The sequence below is a fragment of the Mesoplodon mirus genome, assembly GCF_964341445.2.
Source record: "Mesoplodon mirus genome assembly, chromosome: 1".
NCBI lineage: Eukaryota > Metazoa > Chordata > Mammalia > Artiodactyla > Ziphiidae > Mesoplodon > Mesoplodon mirus.
Window position 1 is genome coordinate 208,936,573 of NC_138976.1, and position 22,599 is coordinate 208,959,171.

A 22,599-nucleotide genomic window follows, 5' to 3' on the forward strand; every position below is an offset into this window, starting at 1 on the left:
GAATGATCCAGCCTAGAGTGTCAGCAGTGCCAGAGTTGGGGAACCTCACTCTGAAGAAGAAGACCTGTTTACCCATTCTTGACTTGGATATCCAGACCCTCCACCCCATTTTACATATCTGTAAGGTACTGCTCTCCCCAAAATTATTTAAAGTCTAGTTTTTGAGGTGGTTTACCATAAAGGTGATTATCTTTCATGGCACAGGTATAATTTGGGATATTTCGGTACTATTATTAAGAATAAGCATTAACACTTTACTAAAAATGTTTTAGTAAAAATATAAGAGTTTTATGAAAAATAGTTTATGTTCCTGAATGGGAGAAGAAAAATGAAACCAAAGCAAAATATTTTATTTCAAACCAATATTTTAATGTTTTCCTTATTTTCTAGTTTTACTTATGTTGAACACCAACAAAAATATACGTTAAGTACTCTTAATTTTTATACAGAGCTGTGCATTCCGTTTAATGCCCTGCCTATTCAGTTATACCAGGTGTGTTTTTCAGAGTTATCCAGTTTGTGCATATTTAAGGAGACAGTTTGGTGTAGAGTTGATAGTATCCAGTCTCTTCCAATGAAGGTCTTACAAAGGGACATCTCAAAAATATTCCTTAGCATTGAGGTGACAGTGTTATATAACCTAACAATTGACACACTGTTAAAAGCTTATAATAACTGTGATAATAAAAAGTGTGAGATTTTATATAAGCACTCACTATGCATTTCTATAGAGGTTTTATAATTAGGTAATAATAGTTAAAAAGAAAAGCTTGTGCTACAGCTTGAAAAAAGCTGTTTATGAATAGCATCTGTTGCGTTGGTAATAAACACTTACTGAAGGCTTTATTATAAGGAGTTTTAAACATAAAGACAGTAAGGCTCTAAGGCATGAGAATTTGAATAAGATTATATCAAACCATACTTCAACATTATTAGAAATATTACAGTAATACCCAAGTTTTTAAAGACAGAATAAGGATAACATACTCTTTATATAACCGTACTTGTCAATTTTCTTTTTCTAATAGCAAATGAAAGAGCACAAAGTTTGTTAAGTCAAGCATTCCATTTACAGTACAGTTCTTTTTTAAATCACTTGATAACAAAGTGTTAAATACTGAATGTCTTATCTTTTGTTACTGAGAAAGAACATTCAAGCATGAGATAATATGCAAAATCATTTATATGTAAAAGGAAACTGCAACAGGTACTTATTTCCTTTAATCCTGTTGTATCGATAGTTTTTGCAAAATTCTGTTGAAATTTTTTGTCGTACAGTAAGTCAGTGGACTTAACACATGGGAATAGATATTTTGCGTATGTGCATAATACCACCATTTTAAATAGAGTTCAAGTATTCCAAATGTAACAATGTTTGAATTTTACATTAAATGGATATCACTAATTACTAATTATTACTTCCTGAAGTTCCCAAGCTGAACACTCATTCTGCTCAAAACACAACGAAATGTTGCAGGTTGTACTTCCCAATACTTCACTGGGTTGTTGAATAAACTTATTGCACTGTATAAAGACTTCTTCATCTTTGGCACTGCTGGGCAGAAGTCATTCACTCCCACTTTTGTAATTGAATTAGAATGAAGGAAGATTATCTGTTGTAGTGGGAAAAGAGTGGATTAAAAATACATGATAAATGTAAAGAGAAGATATTCTGCTGTAGTCAGCATTTGTTCATGGGTTTGTCTCTTTATTTTACACTGATTTGAATACATTTTGCTTAAAGTATATGTGCCCGTTTATGCCTGTTAAATACTTATTACAAGGATGCAGGCTCCTGTGTTATATACAAAAGTGCTCTATGTGTGAAGTGTGACGTAGGACTCATGCCAGTGCCCAGGGCACACTGCCTGGTCAGCACATGCCACTCTCCTCTGTCTCTGTCTCTCTCTGTCTCTATCTCTCTGTCTCTATACAAACACACACACACACTCACGCACACACGTATAGGTGTGTGCGTGTGTGTGTGTATGGTTACTTCAGTGCCATATTTACAATAATGTATTTTAAAAGTATTAGAAATGAGCAGAAGAATGAAATTTAATGCTCTAAGAATGACTTGCAATATGAATGTGAAGAATTTTTAGCCAGCATTTTCTGTGATCAAAGGGAGAAGTGTAGAGCTGCTTTTTTGTAAATTTTATAGAAAAATATGTCTATCGACACCTTAAATATGTATCTGTAATACAACATCAATAGTTGAATTTTTATTTGCTCCAATGGATAAAATACAATTTTATAGGCTGAGTATGTGTCTTATTAAATTATTACTCAGAAAGAATGGACAATATAGGACCTTCCCTTCCTTCCCTTTAATAGCCCTTAAAATTTCTTCTTTGGATTTTTTTGGCAACTGAGATTTCTGGGAAGTAAAAACAATCTACTTAATTAACAGTGTTTTGGCATATTAGGAAGAAGGAGGCTTTTGCTGGCAAGGCTAAGATACCAGTTCTAGCCGTTGTTACCTCTAGATTTTGCCTTGGTGAGATTGATCTGAGCCAGTCATGAGAACCGTAGGCACTGCTAAAACCTCTAGTTTTCTGTTGGAGTCCCTTCCGCCCTCTATTGATCTTGGAGATTTTGTGACAGATGCATTATATGGTTTCCTGGCAGCCCAGCAGCAGTGCAAGATGTAGTTTCCACAGCATTGACCTCACTGAGAATGGGGAACAGTGCTGGACATGAGTGTGTTTGCTTTGTGGACATCCGTTGAATTGTATCCTTATGACTATGTGTTATAATTCTGTTCATTTTTTTAAATGCTAGCAATAGTAGGGATAGATTTAAGACACCCAGAAGCTGGGATCAGCGTTGTGGAGTAAAGTACTCAAAGACTGGACAGCTTGAGGGAGGAAAGACTCTGGTCATGCTCACTGGTTAAATAAACATTTAAACGCAGCATTTGAAAAAATCAAAGCAAAAGTCATAATCTTGAAATGAGCATCTGCCTATGTAGCACATCCATTTTGATGGCTTCTATTTCACAGGCTTCTATTTGTGTAGTGAACAGAACTTGTTTAAAGAAAAATTAGAAAGAAATCTAGAAGCAAATGGCTCAAGGCCCAGTTTTGTTCTCAATGTGTTTTTCCTTGGAAGATGAGAAATTGTATATCAAGGAAAGCACATGAGAAAAATGGACTAAGGTGACATGAGATTAAGTAGGGATTCTTAATTTGAGGTCCACAGATGGGAATCAGGAGGATCTGTGAAACTCCTAAAATTATGTGAAAATGTTGTCTCATTTTTGTTCTTGGGAATATCTAGAGCTTTATCAGATTTTCCAACAATTCTGTGGCCCCTCCCAGCTAGTCAAGAGTTGCCAGATTAGAAGGAAAAGTTTTCTAGTAATGAAGAACAAGAAATGTGCACCCTTAATCCTCCAAATACTGACTTTTGGTTATATATTCTGGCCTGAGTTTTTAAAAAGCATGCACACTTCTAATGTGGCACCACATTGATAGTGAAAATACCTGGGACTTCATCCACATGCTCTGCCTTTGTGAAATGTTTCCAGAATGAAAGGTTATATAATTCTACTTGATTTCCTCCTGACCGGTCCTGCCTTTACATAGCCACTGCCACCCCCAGAAACCTGAAATTAGCTGTGTCCGTACCTTCACCACAATGGCCTTAGCAGTTTCAGTAGAAGAAACAGAGGGATGGAAATGGGTACCTGAGCGTTTTAGCTGATATCTCAATAGAAACTGGTATTCTAACGCTGTCCTTGGCATAAAACACCTCGGCCAACCTGGAGGGTCTTTAGGGTGTGAATTACCATTGCTACTTGATGGGTCTTTGCTCCAGATACTAATATGTTTCATAAAAACAAAGAAAAGTACTAATATCTGCAAAACACAAGTAGAATGTTTTACCTGGAGGTATTTCAACTCTTGTAATCCTGAAGGGATTTTTTTCAGTTTATTTTTTTCCAAGTGTATTTCTCTCACACGTGGTATGTTAGCAAGACTTCCATTTTCGATATCTGTGATTCTGTTGTTTCCTAGACCCAGCCTAAAAATGACATAAAATGCATCAACTCTTGAGCAGATGGTATGATACACTTAGCTGCAGACACCACAACTGAGTTAGAAATATTTGTATATATGTTCAGAGAAAGGTATTTCATGGTTTCCTTTAATAACCTATTTCAAGATGTAACAGCCCTCTCCTCCACTGTCAGAAAATTTTCTGTCTAACCTATATGCAACAAAAGGGACATTTGGAAAGTGTCCCTTTTCTCATTCCACTTGCTCTCCCTCTTCCATTACTGAGACAGAATGATAGCAGTTCCTTCTAGTTTTCCCTTAATTTTATGTCCCTGTACACATTCTCCAAGAAGTTTCATTAATATCTTCATCATATGGACTACCACTTCCAAGTTAGGATTTGGGGGATGTTTACCTTTGCAGATCTTTGTATCGTTTAAAATCCTCTAGTTCCACAGTTGAAATTTTATTATAATCTAAATGTAGCTCCAGTAAAGTTGAAGGTAGTTCTAGCGATAAGAAAAGACATATGTATGTTAGATCAGGCTAAGGCCAAGCCCTATCGATTAGTTGTTTACTTGTTAAGTTTCACATTATAGGCTTAGGCAGTTTTGGGGGAATCTGCTTTTTTTTAACTTTTTATTATGGAAAATTTCAAACATATACAAAAATAGAAACTAGTATTATGAGACACCATGCTGTTGCCCATCTTCAACAGTTATCTCCATTTTTCCCATCTTGTTTCATCTACGCCAATAGTTATTTATTATTGATTTGTTTATTGACTTGTTTTTATTTATTCATTTATTTTTTTGCTGGAGTACTTAAAATCAAATTTCACACACATAATGTCATTTCACCTGTAAAGACTTCACTAGACATCTCTAACCCATAAGGTCATCTTTTTTTCCCCTTACATAACCATCATGTTAGTATCACATCTAACAAAATTAGCAACAATTCTTCAATCATCTAATATTCCTCTCCCTAATGATCTCAGATGTATTGTTTTACAGTTGACTTGTTCAGGTCAGGATCCAAATAAAGTTTACAGGATATATTTGGGGCTTATATCTCTTTAAATCTCTTCTTCTATTACTCTTTCCTTTTTCTCCTTCTTCTGTTGATTTGTTTCAGATATTAATTTGCTTGAGATACTCCTTTGTAGATTGGGCTGTTGGCCTCCACATAATATAGTTTATCATGGTTTCTAGCCCCCTTATTTCTTATGACCTGTAGTAGATATAGAGACCAGATTAGATTCAGCAAATCACTCTTTCATCTGACGGTCTTTGCACTCATTCATTGATTACTGCTACCTAGATTTATTATTTCATTCAGAATGGGAAAATGGTGATTTTCTGATTTTGTCATTCGTTATTCATTTATTAGCTGAGATTGTTCTCTAAAGAATTTTCTTTCATTAATTAATTACTTACTTTATAATACAGTTTTTATAGAAAAAGCAGCATAAACGCTTGATTTTTTTTTCAAGTAATGAATTAGTGCAATGCCCAGAGGTGACCAATGGATTTTTTTTATATCATTATGAACATATGGATTTTTTCCCTGTTTGATATGTTTGATCCACTGCAGGATTTATTCTTTTCAATTAGTAGTAGTTTCTGCATAAATTAAGAGAAGCATCTTCAGTGCCACCTGGCACATGGCAGGTACCTTGTGAATGTTTTCACCTTCTTATCTCACACCTTCATGTTCTGACCCCAGCCCTCCCCAGATTAACTGAAACTGGAATGAAAGAGACTAACCAGAAAATTCAGTCAGATCTCATTTTATTAATCCTACACATAAGATACTATTTTTTCAGTCAAAAGTTCTTGTTAGCTAGCTAGGAAATACATTCATTTTTCAACTCTTGCTAAAACATTTCCTTATTTTAGTAGTAGTAAAGACTGTTGAAGGTAAGTTCTATCTTCAAAGACCTTAAACACTAATTGAGCAAGTCTATCATGTATACAAAAATCACTAGAAAAATATTATAGAGTGTGCCAGTCTATTCTAGAATATGCTGTAGCAAGTCAAAGACAAGAAATCTCTGTGCATGTTGAGTCAGGAAAACTTGGAAGAGGGTTTGTAGAATTTAAGGGAACTGTCCTCATGGATTTGGGTAGCTCAGTGACTGCCAACAAATATAGCATACTTTCATACAGATATTTCTACACCTACCCTATCTTCAAACAGGTCTCTCCTCCCCTCAACACAATACTATTGTGTAACAGAATTTTCCAGATGAATAGGAAGGAAAACAGTTTCACTCTTCTTATGTTAACTTGTCAGGTCTGGTAAGAACCCTCTGGACCTCGGCCTGATTCATCCTGTCACAGTGGGTAGTGATGATTGAATTATAACATTTGGGCAGTCAGCCTTAACATTTGAGCAAATAAGTCATAAAAACAAAAAACTGGCTTTTGAATGTCATGAGGATCTTAAAGCAGTAGTTATGTAAATTTGGAGATTTGAAATTTAAATGTCTAAAGACATAAAATGTTCCTTTAGACTTTGGAAGAATCTTGAGAATTTCACGAGGAGTTAAAACTTCATTTTTAAGATACACTTTGAAACTTGAAGAGAATTACTCTCAGGATGTTTTGTAGTATAAGAAAGCTGCTGACGTAAGTATAAAGAGCGATGATAACTGCGGGACCTCAGAGCCACAGCTCGGGGGTGGCGCCCTACTCTTCTGCTCCAGTAGATCCTCTTATCCTCTCCTGTCCTCTTCCTCTTGCCCCTCACTCTATGTCAGCTTCCAGCTTATGAAAGGGATTTTATTTAACTTGTTAGGTACAGTATGTATTTTTGTTGTTGTTCTAAAGATTAGAAGGTAACTATAATATTTTATGTTTCTTGTAGAAAAACAGCCATCTCCTTGAAACCTAAATTAAGGTTGTTTTTAATTGTGTAGTTCTGAATTAAACTGATTTTTTCTATACTAAAAGAAATTGTCTTTCTACTTTTACTTTAGATGATTTTCCTCCTAAATGAAAGATTAATAATAGCAGCTTTGCTGGGTCTTTTAAACTATCAGCATGTATTTGTTCTGTTAATCTTCTGGATCATCTGAGTAGTAGAAAAGGGGTTATGGTAAAATAGAAGAAAACAGGTTATTGCTGCTTTTACTATGGATACTGAAAGACAGGGCTGTTTGAAAGGAAACTGTGTTATTAATCATAGGGGTTATTTCTGATCCAGGTGTTAGCATAGAAGAGAGAACTTGTCAGGGAGGAGGAAGGTGTGACCTTGAGCATGGGTTTGGAGAAAGGCAAATCCAATCTAGTTAATCATCAGTCTGGGAGCTTAGAAGTAATGCATTAGAAAACTGGTCCAGTAGCAAACTTAAGAAGCATTTTACTTTGAGGCACCAGCTTCAGCTCATATGATAAAGAGCACAGTGCTCACTCTGTTATTGGTTATGTCAGGAGAGAGCATTTACTATGTGCCCAGCATTGTCTTCAGACCTTTCTGTGCATCAGCCCATTAATCTGCACAGCACCCCTGTGTAAAAAAAATGAGGTATAGAGTGCCTTGCCCAGAGTATACACCTATCCCTGCCAGAGCCAGCGTCTGCCCCAATCCCTCCTCACAAGCCCCACCCTGAACCACTGCTGCAAGGCTGGGAGAAAGGTCTCTGGCCCTGTGCTTCTTCCTCTGCTTTCTTCTCTACAGCATTCTCACCTCTAACAGACACTTCACAGAATGACAAGTATAGATGAGTAAATGTTAGGAAAGAGACAGAAAATAAAAAGTTCTTTGCTTCTTAATGTTTGTTCGTACTGGGAAAAAAAGATTCTGGTTTCATACTGTCAAAAAAAGAAAAAAGAATTACATATGGCTCTTGATGTGTACATGAGAAAACACTAAATTTCATACTACGCTGACCAGATATACTGGTAAAAAGAATTCTAATTGCAGTGTGGTTTTGACAGTGTGTACACTTTACAACCTTACATTTAATAGTCATTTTAAAATGACAATTCAATAAATACTGTATAAATACAAACCTTTAGGAATTGAGGTCAGTTTTGCTTCTGCAATTCTGATATGAAACACTGTTACCCCTTCAAATGCCCCTGGTTCAATCCCATTGTTATCAAGAGGGTTTGCACTCATTTCTGTGGGGGGAAATTATATAATTTAGCATACATATGTTGTATGTGAAGGAAACTCACAATGCAGAGATGCACGTCCCAAGAAAATTCTAAGAAGTGTGAGCATTATCATTCACTCTCCTTCACTCAGTATATCTGTTTCTGTGTCTATCTACTCTCCTTTCTGTCAGTCTCAGAAAAAGACTGCTTTGTGTTACATAGGCTGGAATATATAACAGCTTTACTATTTTGCTTTGAATTACTAAGTCAGTAACTTACTTATCACTCTTTTCCAACCATGATCATAATCAAGGTTTCGTTATAGTAATGTAACATAAGAAAAAAGACCATCCTTCATATAATTCAAAACCTTTGTGTTTTCCAGTGTACATTTATTTATTTGTCACCTAAACTTTTAAAATTGTAAGTCAGTTAGAAATTACTTGATTAACAGAAATATAACTGAGGAATGCCAGAAAGTGAAGCTATTTGGTTAAGTGCCAGGCACTTGGTTGAATTAAATGAGTAAATAAATGAATGAGAATATTGGTTAGGAATTTTGAATGGATATAGTAGGGGAAGATGGCATGGTTATACCATGGGTGTTAGAAGTAAAATAGTGTGTAGAATTGGAAGTATACAGTAAAAACGCCTTAGCTGAATAATCTTCAAAGCAGAAAATGAAAAGTTAGATGTACATTCCAAATAATATCTGAATTAATGTTGTAGGTTGTATTTGAGTAGTTTTTACAATACATTAAAAATGATACCTTTAAATTAAATAAGAATAACAGATTTTAACCAATTAAGTGCAGTCAGAAAACAGAAACCACACTAAGGGATTCTTGAGAGTGCAGAGTGCATGTGTATTTATATTGTAAAAGGTGTATTTCTTTAAGTGCTATAAATTTTGTTTGATACTTTCATTGATTTATGAATGGCTCATCTAGGTACAGCTTACTAGATTCAAAAAATTAATTTTGGAAATTATCAGTCCTAAAGTTGTTAATGATGATAAAGATCTCTACATCTGCATATTGCTTATAATTTTAAAATGTTCCATTTATTTACAAAAACTTACCTAGCACATGTAAAGAGTTCATTCCTTTGAATGTCTCCTTTTGTATTTTCTTAACTTTATTGTCATGAATTCTGAGTTCTGCTAACGATTTGGGAAGATTAAGTGGTATTTCACTTAGTTGATTGTGGGACAGATATAGCCTTCGCAACTTCTTTGTGGTTTGAAAGGCTTTGGGGTGAATCTTTGTTAGTTTGTTGTTGTTCAGAATCAAAGCCTAGATAAAGCATAAAAAGTTACACCATATCAGGAAGTGGATTTGATTTACCAGTATTCTACAGTGATTAGTCACTCATGGAAATCAATGCAAATTATGTCATTCATATACTTTATTAACCATGTAAATAATTCTCCAGCCCAATCTAAGCTTAAAAAAAGAAAAATTTACTACTGAGTTGGAACAGTGCAAAGCTTTAACGATTGGTTTCACACCTTTGGTTTGTCTTTGAGTAGGTGACACATGTTTAAGGCTCCCCTCTCCCATTTCTCTTCATGGAAGTGATGGATAGTATTATCTTTATCTTATTTTTTTAAATTAATTAATTTATTTATTTGGCTGAGTTGGGTCTTTGTTGCTGCGCGGGGGCTCTCTGTAGTTGCAGCGAGTGGGGGCTACTCTTCGTTGTGGCGCGTGGGCCCCCCATTGCGGTGGCCTCTCTTGTTGCGGAGCATGGGCTCTAGGGCACAGGCTTCAGTAGTTCTGGCTCGCGGCCTCCAGAGCGCAGGCTCAGTAGTTGTGGCGCACAGGCTTAGTTGCTCTGCGGCATGTGGGATCTTCCCGGACCAGGGCTCGAACCCATGTCCCCTGCATTGGCAGGCGGATTCTTAACCACTGCGCCACCAGGGAAGCCCTCTTTATCTTATCTTAAAAGCTATTCACTCTACAAAATTAACTTCAGTACACAACAAATACATTTTTGCATGATTTTATCTACCCTTAAAACCTCACCTCTGTCTTGTTTACTAATGTTTACCATTTTCCCCAGAATAGAGGCCTGTAAGAATAAACTCTTACAAAGTGCCCTCAGCATTCTGGCATATTTTAGACACTGGGGAAATGGTAGTACTTTCTGAAGAATGACTCAACCTCTTCTCAGTTCTGTGACTATTTCTCAGTGCGGCGTGGCAGCACTCTTCAGAGAAGACACAACCCCAGAGAGTGAAAGTGCTTAATGCAGCCTGAATCTTTGTTCCCCACAGCCAAGCCCTTTGCGACATGTTGAGGGTTCTGACTGCAGCCATCTTGATCTGCTTGGGTGCGGAACTTCAGAACCAAAACTGGGAAAATCCTTGTTAACCAGGGCTTGCCACTCACCTAGTAACTATTTTCAAAACGTGCCAGATTTTGCAGAAACAATTTTCAATGTTTCACAAGGGCAATGGCATTCCTAGGACTTTTTATTCCTCTCTGCTAATCTGGATCCTCTCATTCTTTCAGGGAGCAGCTCTAGATTATTTTCTTTTATGATTTTTGTCCCCAGTTCCATTCTACGACAATCTTCCCGTCGTTTCCAGAATGACTTAATATACGCCTTTCTGGTATTATTCACATTGTTGCTGTTTCACAGAAGAAATACAAGTACTTCTGCAGTTAAACTCCCTTTACTTATTATGTTTACTGGTTTCACCATAGGCCCTTAGTGTCTCCTTTTTCTTACCTTCCTTTCAGACACATCACTACTTTTAACAATTTCAACTGAGATAGGTTAAGCCTAGAAGAATTTAAAATACATCTTGTTACCACTGGTAAAATATACTCCTTTCTGTGTGTGCCGCACACCCCATGTCTGTGACAGTGTGGAATCAGGCTCTCCCTCAAACCCAATTTCAAATAGAATTAGAAATTTTACCTGCTAAAATCTAGAGGCTCAAAATGCTAAATAGAAAAATAAGAATATTTTAAATCTTAGAAAATTTAAATATTAATGAGTAGAGTAAGGAAAAGTTCTTTTTCATCTTTAGAGATCTAGAAAAAAAAGCCATACAAGTATATTTAGTCAATTATGTTATATTGCACATGCTGCTGTCAGAGCTTTGTGGGTTTGGGTACTGCTTTTCTTACATTGTACACTAATGAGTTCCTGAAAATAATCAGTTTTATTATTTTAGTGTATAATGACTATGATTACCTAAATAGAACCTAAATAGATCATAAGGACCACTTATTTGAATTCTTAGCCCGCTGCCTTTCCACCTGGCTGTTATTCAGTAAACATCAGTTGAATTAAATTATTAATTGAATTAAATCTATAATTTTTCATTAACTAGACCACTGCTGAATAACGGGGATTTTGTCACTCATCATACACAGAAAAGTAAGACTTGTTTACACAAACACAGATACAAGCAATCATTTTAGCAGTGACAGAGATTTTCACTTAAATATCTGCATGTATTCTTACATAAAGTGAGATGAGTCCTTTAAAGTCATTTTCTTTGATTTCCATAATTTTATTGTTTTGAAGGTCAACCATTCGGGTGTCAAATGGAATATTGCTTGGGACAGAGGACAAACCTGAGAAATAAACAAACACGTTGCATATATGTTATATGCTAAAGATGAAATTGCTGATATGATAGAAATGTGCTTTTTAAAAAAATTCATGGTTACCATTAAGTAATAGATGACTCAACATGTAACAGATGACAAAAACATTGTTCTTTGGAAAGGCCTAAAGATCTTATCAAGTAACTTTATTTTTACAAGGTATCTAGCTGGTTCTGGCTATCACCGTTCAGTCTGCTGCAAGGTGACATTAAATGGAGCTAAGTTGGGGGGTTCTAATATGACTGCGAGGAGGAGACCTACAGCTGAGGCACAGCTTCTGCTGATGCACTTTTGACTAAAGAATATTAACATTCTTTGCAGATTTTCAGGCAGCTGTAGTGCTAAATTGGAGCCTGTGGGTTTTGATCATTTTAAGAAGCATCAACATGTAGAAAGTTGTGCTTAGAAAATAGATAAATTATTTTCGTGTACACTATCAAAGACTTTACTACCCATTTCCTTTAATAATGAGCTCCTCTAATTAGTCATAAATTATTTGATTTACGGAAACTTATTCATCCATAACATATAATTAACATCTAGGTGTGTAGTATACCTTTACTGAATTTATCACCCACAGCCTTAGATCTTTTTGAGCTGTGTACTCTAGTAATAGCTTTCTTTTCTCTCATCTCAGCAGCTGCATCTTCCTTTTTGTGTAGGTACTCAGTAAATGTTAATTACATTATTTGAAGACTTAAGTGTGTTTTTCCTCTCTTAAAGAAGCAGAAAATTGCCAGGAGCTGTATGTGGCGCATTTCTTCCTTACTTTCCTTGCTTTCCCTAAATGGCTGAACACGTGCACCTCTGATTGTTGTCGGACATTCCATATGGTATTTATGCTTGAGGAGCATGGGGCTTTCTTGGTTTTCCCCAACATTTTATTTTTGAAATGTTCAAACATACAGAAAAGTTTAAAGAATTTTACAGTGAAAATTCATATTCCTTTTTCTCCCATCAACATTTTACTGTACTATACTTACTGTCCATCCATCAATTTATCTTTTTTATGTATTTAAAAGTGAGTTTTAGATATTACTACGCTTTTAGTGGAGCCATCCTTACTCCTGAAGAGTAGTATGATAATTAATAGCCCCAAATTGAAGAATTCAATATTGAAATACTGTGAATATCAACATTTCACTTGACAGCCCTCAATACTTTGCCCTTTCTGCTTTAAAATTGACAGTTCTTTTAAGAAGTTTGACATAGATGGAAAGGGGGGAAAGGGGGTAACTTGATGGGTTACCGAGGTGTAACAGCAGTTTTGTTAGGAGATTACTTTGGTTTTAGAAAACGGAGTGGAAGTTCTTGTAGGAAGGTAGAGGTTCTGCAGACAGGATCTAGTAACATAAACTTCGACAAACCTTCCCCTACCCTACCGCTGATGAATTTGGAAGCTCTGAAAAAAATTTCATTTCCTGAGGGAAAAAGATTGTTCAGTGTCCTTTTCATCTTCAGCTGTCATGGGGGACCACTCTATGCGCTAACAGTACTGTGTCATTTTAAAGGTATGTGTCATACTATTACAGATATTCTTGGGTGAATTTTATTAGATTTTTTTCAAAGCTAAATATTCAAGAGACCATGTAAGTAAAACACTATTTGCAACCAACTGTCTGTCATGAGGCAGTTTGGTCTTTCTCAGTTCCTTGAAGACAGTCACATACTGGAGCAGAGCTATGCAGTGTTTCCTTCAAGGTCTTTAAGTTGAAGTAGATGACCTTGTGCTGGAGTGAACACGAAGGCCATCACTCAAGGATGGTGTGTGCTAAAGGTGAACATCTCCTTAGTCAAAGTCTTACCCAGAACCAACCCAGTTTACATCCAGCAGTATCAAAGCAGATAGATACATTTTTATCCTGATCTTTGTTTAGCAAAGTGTTTTCTCAGGCTTCAACTCTACAAATTGATAGTAAAGTTTTTTCCTGCCTGGGATGCAGCTTAAAAACGACAGTACCAAAAGAAAAAAAAAAAAAAGACCTTCCGATACTCCCTAATCTAACCTTTTCTCACACCAGGGTCTGTTTCAGCTTCTACATTTCTCCTTCCTGCCACTCTTCCCACAGTCATTCTTGCCTGTGCTTCCAGACCAGCAAACGTTGTTTGCATCCTGTCATCTCTTTCTCACAAGAATGCCAAAGGTAAAGCTTAAAACCCATTTTTTCCTGGCCTGTATATTCCATTAAGACTTTACCAGCGATTCTAGCTCATAATAATATCCTCATTTTTGGATGTTTTTTGTTCACCTTTCTCATTATGTCCCATAATAACACATTTTTTTAAAGTCTCTGGAGTTCACTGTAACAAGCGTTGACAATTGCCACGAATGCTGTGGCAGGAGGAAATGAATCTAAAGCTTTCAGAGGCACTGTCTGCTCATATGCGCTCTGGAAGTGGCCTTAATGGGCCTCCAGGTCCAGAATGGGAGGTGTGTGCCATACTTTTGGTTTCCCACAGTGGGTCAGGTCTGAGCCATCTCCTCTTTTGCAAATAGCTGAGTACAACAATTCTTTTTTTTTTTTTTTTTTTTTTTTTTCTTTTTGCGGTATGCGGGCCTCTCACTGTTGTGGCCTCTCCCGTTGCGGAGCACAGGCTCCGGATGCGCAGGCCCAGCGGCCATGGCTCACGGGCCCAGCCGCTCCGCGGCATATGGGATCCTCCCAGACCGGGGCACGAACCCGTATCCCCTGCATCGGCAGGCGGACTCTCAACCACTGCGCCACCAGGGAGGCCCTACAACAATTCTTGATGTGCATTCCTGTTACACCTCTCCCTGATTATGCCCTTCTATTTGAGAGCACCTTCATTAGAAGTATTAAAAGAATAAAATACTCACCAGAGAATTACACATTTTTAAGAGACTTTAGAAAGTGGTTTTTAGTTCAGCCATTTATTTTCTAGATAGTTTTAAACCCAAACCATTCAAAACAAATAGAGTATTGTCTTTAAAATGTCTAGATTAGAGAGTTCACAAACTCTATAACCTATTTATTGTTCTGGATGGGCAACTTATTTTGGTAGAATTTTGCTGGGAAGCACAGTTTCAACCAGCTGACACTCTATGCGATGAAACCACAGTGACATCCATTCTCTCTAAAGGAAATTAAAATGTAATACTGACTCAAATTTGGGAAGAGAAGGAAATGTTCTGTATATGAAATTTCCATTGTTTTCCTCTGATTTTCTGGATTTTAAAAATAAGTTTGGATGTACTTTGGGGTTTGTTATGCTTTTCAAAAATTTAAGTGAAAAATGCCTTTACAATCAGCTGATTTTTGAAATTTCAGTGAGGTCTTTCCCTATCCTTTAAATTTTGTCAAAATGACATTATTCTACAAAACAAGTTGACATGTGTCCTTACCTAGATCAGAACAGTGTACAACTCTCGAGTAGCATTGGCATCCAAACGGACATGTTGGAAACAGATCGAATGGGAAGAATGGGTTAATTGGCTCTCTTGTTGGGAAAAGAGAGTTGTTAGCATCACTATCACCTTCGTCTTCCATGTCCTTCAGCATCATATTCTTCAGTGTCAGGTACGAAGGGTGAAATAAGGGTTTGGCAGAGCACAAAGTCAAGAACGCTAGGAGCACATACTCCTTCATGTCGTCCTGTGTAGGGGACCAATCTAGAACTAAGTAGACATTGAGGATTAAGTTAAAGTTTAAATAAATACAGTTCCTGCTGCTGTACATTTCTCAGAGCTGGCAAGAGTACAGTGAAATGGCATTCTAATTTATTACTAGTGTGAGAGTAAGTTTATTAAAAGCTTTTGGAAAGCAGTTCAGCAATATGCATTGGAAGCTTTATAAATATCTTTATTTTTCATCTAGCCGTTCTACTTTTGGCATCTAGTCTCAGGAAACAATTCTAATGTGCATAAAGGTGTTCATCAGAGAATCATATATAATAGCAAAAACATTAAAGATAATACTAATGGTTAAAGAGAAATAGTAAAATAAAATAGGGTATATTTATTCCATGAAATACTTTGGAACCCACAAAATGTTTACAAAGATATTTAAAAATATGAAAAACTGTTTTTTGAAATAAAAGAAAATATAAAAAATCTATACATAGTATACTTACATACACACACAAAACCTGGCACAAATATACCTAATTGATGATAATATCTGGATGGTAGAGTCATGAATTACTTGTGTCTTTTTTTTTCTTTAATTTCTATACTGAGCAATAAGAACTACATTTATACTTAGGAAACTAATAAAGGCTTTTAAAAACAAAAGCATATTATCATACCTGACTATTTATTCCTGAAATCCTTCCATTGCCTTAATATCTATGTCACTTTTAAAGTAAAATCCTTCATGTCCCCTTAGTACATCTGGAAGTTTTCTTTAACTTCTCTCCCACCATCCTCCCCAGCCTCACTCTCAGAGTTGGTTACTTTTTCCACAGTGTTATTGGATTTCTTCCTTCCAATCTGTTCCATTATCTAATACCTGATCCAAAGCATCTGAGGTCCAGGCTATTCTTTTTTACTGATCTTTCCACTGAGTCCCTTTTGTTTAGTTTTTTTGCAGGGGGAGGGCATAGGGTGCTTTCAGTTGTATTTTTTAAAGCCCACACAAAACTGGAATGTACGAGTGAGAACCTTCTGAGAATAGATTGGTTGTCATCTGATGGGGGATATTCCTACAGGTATGTTTACATATCATGGTTTCTTAACCATCAACTGTGAAACATACATTCTTTGTAATTTTCAAAAATTGTAAGCATTATGATATCATCTAAAACAGGCTTATGCCTGTCTTCCCTTTGGGGCATGCAGTTAGCTTCACATAATGCCCATTAGTGAGTCTGTATCCTGGCAGGAGGGAGTCCACACCCAGCCAGGTCATCCAGCAGTGTAGCTGTCCTGCTATGCCTGAGCACCAGATAGCACCTTAGCCACAGAGGGCTTCTAGAGTCAGTCAGAATTGGTCCAGCCTCAGGAAGACCTGGCCTTCCAAATCCTTGAATTATGCCAGCTTCTTACAGTTTTCTAGAACCCAGAAATCAGCTTTAATATCTCTCCACAGCCTTGCTTTTTTTTGGACTTAAGAATCAGAAATGAACTAATTTAATTAAAATATTCATTTATATATCTTTTAATCATCAGAGAAAGGTTTTTAAAAAAAAAAACCCTACTGTCATCGGTGATTAACCTGATAACTAACATTATTTAACTCTTAGAAATCTATATGGCAACAAGTACATTTTGCCCACTGGGCGGCTGGACATGACCAGCCTTATCAGGTTTCCCTATGAGAACTCACACTCAATTGTGCTAGGAAAGGGGAGATTACAGGACACAGAACAGAAAAGATTTTTATATTTTTATAATCTTATTCTGAATCCCACTTCAGAACCAGTTCTGTCCTTCCATCTCTACACTGCCTTGTGGAATTGTCAATTCAGTTTATTCTAGATACGTCTCTCACATTAACCAGGAGGCCTGAGAGGTGCAAAGAGCTTCAGTGGCTTCCCCAAGGCCACATAACCAAATTGAACTGGAAATTGAGTTAGAGCTCATGTGTCCCAACCCATTCTTTGCATCTTCTGCTGCAACCCACACAGGAGCACTCTCTTTTATCTTCTTTTATCTAGTGGCCTCTGTCATCTCCTCCTTTCCAGCCAGTCCACATGTTGCCGTCCTGTGTACATCTGTACATAAAGGAGTGCACTCACAGCTTTCGGAGGGTGGAAATGGGAGCGGTTGTGTGGTCAGATTTGTATGGTACAGAGAGAGATTGTGCTGGCAACTCAAGGGCCAGCAGCTTCTGTCAGCCGGCCCTGGGGACAGGCAGGTTACTATTCCAGTCACCCTGGAATCCTGGCACAGGCACCTGGTTTTGGTCAACTAGGCTTCATTTCCATCATCACTTTGGCACGTCATTTCTGCTTCTTAGCTGCCTGCCTAACTATGCTCCATTATGTTTCTTGACCGTAGGCTTCTTTGTGGTTCCTGGCTCCTTAATGCTTGGTGCCCTGCCTTGCCTTGACTTCCACAATTCTCATTCTTGAGCTAATTTAGCTCTTGGTCCTTAGCAAAACCAAAGCTTGTCTCTGGTACCAATTTATTCCTTAAGATTGTTCTGCATCGCAGCTCTATCTTCTAGGTCTGTAGCTGCCCCTGACCTTATTTGACCTTGGTAGAGAAGTTAATGAATTAAATGTCATTTAAGGTCATGTCTCTGGCTTTCTTTGAGCTTGCTGGAGTTTTTCATTGGGCATTTATCAAGTACCCACTGTGTACCAGGCACAGGGTTAGGATACATAATCCATGAAGTAGAACATGTTTGGATGTTCAGTGGACATGCTTCTCCCTATCCACTTCTCCCACGCTTCCTTGCTCAAAAAACAACCACAGCCCCTAATTTGCTACTCTCAGGTAAGTGTGGGATTGTTGTAAAAATTAATACTTGAATGTCAGGTACACTAATAGGAAAACTAAAAAATAAATGCTCAAGTTAGTAAATAGAACTAAACTGTGGGTGGTCAGTGCTGGCTGTGTACACTCTGGCTCTAACATTTTGGAAGAATCTCCAGATGTGTGGTCCCCAGACTCTGAAAATAAAATTCTTCACCATAAGTATGTATACTCCTCATAAACTGTATTCCTCATAAATCTCAGTTTACTATTTGAGACCAATAGAAATAAAGACATCTATAAAATATACATACATGAAAAAAAGGTTGAAATAGAATACACAAGCCTAATAAGAGGGATAGTGGGCTTATGGGTGAAGGATTATCTTCTTGTCTATGTCTATTTTTAAAATTATTATTTTGCTTTTTAAATATTTTAAATAGCAATCTGCAAGAAAATTGTCTTTGCTCTGGTCCTCCATATACTTTTGCCTTTTCTTACCACTTCTAGAAACATTAGACAGTACAATTAAAGGTTTCCCATACACTGCCCCCTCAAAATTCAACCAACAGTGCCTACCTTCAAAATAGTCTGGAGCCACAATTTCTTGAGGGCTAGCACCATTTACTCTGGTCCATGGGAGATAAAAGAGTTTTAATAAAAAGTTATTTTTGAGTTGGTTGTTTGTTTGAGTTTCATTCTTTTTGTAGAAACTTAGAGATAAATAGGCTGTAGCTTCCCCGTCTAGACCAGAAAAATCTATGTAATGCATAATATACCAGAAATATAGACCTAAGACAACGGTAAAACTTTAAAGAATACATATAACAAGAGGCATATGTTAGAGATCCAAAGTGGGAAGCCAGGACGCAATGTCTCGGCTTTCCCTGTAGCCTGGCAGCAGGGCCAGGGACTTGCCTTCACTCCTACAAACCCCATTTCCTGCTGCAGTCATGTTGCCCTATGACGTAGGAGAGCCCTGGAGCGGGGTGCGGGCTGCGATGAGGGGGAGGAGAGCAGTTGTGACAGACTTAGAGGGACACTGGCATGAGGAGCCGAGCTGGGAGGAGACACAGAAGATCAGCGCTCAGGTGAAAGAGAGGAAGAAAGCCAAGCATGAGGGAGGGGGCTTATTCCTCCTACATGGACCCTCCAAAAGGGCTGCTGGTCAGCCTACCTGTGGGGTCAGGAGGAGCATCAGCCAGTGTCCCTTGCTTCCTCTCTCTTCTTTCTTACACTGATAAGCTACAGGAGTTCCTGCCTGCCTTAGATAAGATGGTGACTCTGGCCTGCTATGTTAGGCAGTGGCTTGTCTATGGTCGTTGGCAAGCTTTCCAGTTGCTGGCTGGTGGGGGCAGCCACCAGTCATGCCCTTCTGGACCCTTCCCTGGTGAGTGAGAGAGGAGACATGTGGAAGCAGGAAATGTCATTTAGCTGAAACTCCCTCCCAGTGTTGAAGTTTCCTCCAGAACATTGTGGACCAGATGGTGTCTGCTCTCTGATTGCATGACGCCAGTGAGAGGACTCAGGGAGCACACCTCCTCAGGAGGCATCCAGTTCCACTGCTGTCCATCTGTGGTTGACAGGAAATTCTTTATATTGAGACTAAAAATGCCTTCTGTCACATTCTTCTCTCTGTGCTACTTCTGTCTTCTGTTAGTTATATGAAATTAACCTGATCTTTTTGCATTCTCTTATCCTGTTTACTTGAAAAGTCAGGAGAACCTTGATTCCATGAGGAATTAACCATTTATTCCCTTCATTTGAGATGGCAAAGCCTTGATAAAAAAACCAAGTGATTATAGACCCCAAACCTTGCCCTATTCTAGTTAAGCAATTTTTTTTATCAGTAGAAAAATATTGGAATGTCCAAGAGGGAACACTAAATAGCAATGTTTTTTCCCCATTATTCAGAGAGTGTAGAGAATATTGTTTCTCATTTAAATGATGACTCTTAGTTGTTTGTCTTATTTTTAAATTTTGTGTTTGTTAATATGGCTCAAGCTCTTACTTGTTTAGTTTTGGCAGTATTTAGATTGTTATTTTGAAAAGCTTTAAAAATGTTTATGTCTTGTTCTCAAGAAAGCTCAGTATTTCCCTGATTTAGACATTTTGCCAGTTTCTTACTCATGGAAAACTTCGAAGTTTGGTTTCAAGTTTCTCTTACTCTGAATAATTTTTGAAATATTATTTCAGTGCTACTGCTGTTATTATTAAGCCATGGCACATTAGAGCCAGGAGAGGCCTTTGAGACTTTGCTACCATGCCCTTTTTTATAGCAGAAGAAGCCGAAGCCGGCCTCCTCACTGCTGCATTGTCCACCCTTCTGCTTGGCCTCCTCTAAATGGGTCTTATTCCCACAGTGACTTCCAGACAGTAACCAGACTGTCCTCGGAGAGGATGGGGTGAGAGGCTTGGCCACATTCTTAGGACTGGAAATGTAGCTTGAGAAGTGTCTTTCTGAATTTACATAAGCTCCTATTTTCTGCTTAAATGTTCCACAAACTTGAATGGAAAATTTGTCTAAGTGAAATGGTATTTCCTCTCAGACACTATTATTAGGAAAATAAGTCACTGTGCTTTTAAATCCTATGCTTAAAGTTCTGCTTGGCTGAAACTCCTCTTGATTCACAAGTACCAATAATAGTTTTCAGTATATAAATGTGATATAACATGCTCCGTGTATTCGCAGAAGGAATCCAGACTAAATTCTGGTGTAGTCAAGGCGCAGCCTTGTAAATGGACAAGTAAGTTAAACTTTGGCAACTTATTCACAGTACCTTTTTGTCATGGAAACTGATACTTTTAAAGCCTATGATTTCCTTAAAGAAATACTTAACTTTACCTTGAAAGTATAAATAGCAGCTGATTGAAGAACTTGCTGGCTGCTTTTCCTTTTATATGTTTTGTCCTTCATCAGTTTTTCAATGCATCTAGCAACCTAGCTACTGTCTTTAAAGACAAAAAACTCCTACCTCTTCATTTTTTCTGTTGTTTCCTATGCTTCCTTAAAACTTGTGCTTGTAAAGTTAATCTCTTTTGTCTCAAACCTCAGATCAGATTTCTGAATATTCTTTTTTAATTAAGTAGTTGTAACAGAAGACTGTATATCCTCAATTCTTTCCACCACTACCCTATATGGCTAAATACTAAAAACATCAAGATGCTTTTACACGTGTGTGGGCTTATGATTTTTTTTTTTAAACAACTCGATTCTTGGTGGGATTTTTTAATTCTTTATTTTTAGAGAGATAATAGACCCCCTCAGATTCTTTGTGACTTAATCCTATATACCGTGTGGCTACTGTTTATGGCTGCCACACCTCCAAATAAGTTAACAAGAAAGAATGCTGTGCTGTATTAGATTATGAGGGAGTAGAATATCAAATACATTGTTTAATTTGTTAAAATCTAATATTAAATAAAAGAGGGAGTAGAATATCAAATACATTGTTTAATTTGTTAAAATCTAATATTAAATAAAAAATTTACTTTGGGAGGGAACAAAGGAAATCTTTGTTTTACACTCTGACTGGATTTTGTGAAAAGAAGTTTCTAATCTTTCACATTGAATATAGGGCTAATTAAACTATTGCTGATAAATATTCTTTCTTAGAGTTATATGGATCTCCATTTTAACTGTCCAGTGTCATTTCATTACATAAGAATAAGGAATACATTTATCAAGGCAAAATATGAATATTCAGATATGTAAGTAAAAACATTTGAAATACTCGTATATTTTTAGAATACCTTAGAAAATATCATAGTTTCACATTTTGAAAAAATCTTTTACTGTTTTCACTTAATGTATTTGTAATATCCCCAAACTTTCCTATCATTCATTATTAAGGTAATGTTATTTTCTTAAAAGAACATATTCACAAGATATTTGTTTAAATGATTTTAAAAATCAATCATGTTAACTTTTATGGTAAAGTATAATGACAGGTTATCATTTAGCTATTTAAAAAAGTCGCAATTATGTTGAAAGTAAATCCATTATATGTAAAACATAAAAGCTAGAGTAATTTTAGATATGTATTTAAGTGCTATTTTTTAAGAAATTATACAGATAAGCTTTAAACTATATTATAGAATTCACAAGCATTTATGTTAATAACATTAATGTCCCCTTAGTATTGACTAAAACAATTGTACACTAGTACATGAAGAAAAGACATGAAAACATACCTTGTAAGAAGAGAGTAAGTTCTCTTGAAAGTAGAATTTTCCACCATGTACTACTTATCTATAACGTAAATGTTCTCAGCTACTATTTAAGAAGAAAATATGAGAAGGTATTACATTTAAAAGAAAACCACCCTTCTGCAGAGCCTGGTGTGGCTGCACCCTGGGTGACACTGGAATAAACTGCTTCCACAGATTAGCCCATGTTAGTACTGAGAAGCAAGATTAAAACTTGTTACTGCTCATGTGTTTTCCATCACTGTTTGTATCGTAGCCAAGACTTCTAGCTAAAC

At 36.9% G+C, this 22,599-nt stretch overlaps 2 protein-coding genes across 5 annotated transcripts in view; one reads left to right on the forward strand and one right to left on the reverse strand.

Annotated features, from left to right (window-relative positions):
• Positions 1 to 22,599, forward strand: part of CENPP (centromere protein P) — a 232,136-nt gene that overhangs the window by 103,801 nt on the left and 105,736 nt on the right. The window lies entirely within an intron of this gene.
• Positions 348 to 22,531, reverse strand: ASPN (asporin). Of its 3 annotated transcripts, XM_082635798.1 has the most exons (9): positions 22,310 to 22,530; positions 18,695 to 18,744; positions 15,101 to 15,373; positions 11,591 to 11,703; positions 9,192 to 9,405; positions 8,024 to 8,134; positions 4,420 to 4,513; positions 3,891 to 4,029; positions 348 to 1,613 (listed from the first exon to the last, which is right to left on the reverse strand). In XM_082635798.1, the coding sequence occupies exons 1-9, from the start codon at positions 22,354 to 22,356 to the stop codon at positions 1,416 to 1,418; spliced, it is 1,239 nt and encodes a 412-aa protein (XP_082491924.1). In that variant the 5' UTR covers positions 22,357 to 22,530; the 3' UTR covers positions 348 to 1,415. The 3 variants fall into 3 exon arrangements, with proteins under 3 accessions (XP_082491924.1, XP_082491925.1, XP_082491926.1); XM_082635799.1 differs by lacking the exon at positions 18,695 to 18,744; XM_082635800.1 differs by lacking the exons at positions 348 to 1,613; positions 3,891 to 4,029; positions 4,420 to 4,513 and adding an exon at positions 4,612 to 5,237 and having other exon boundaries at positions 22,310 to 22,531.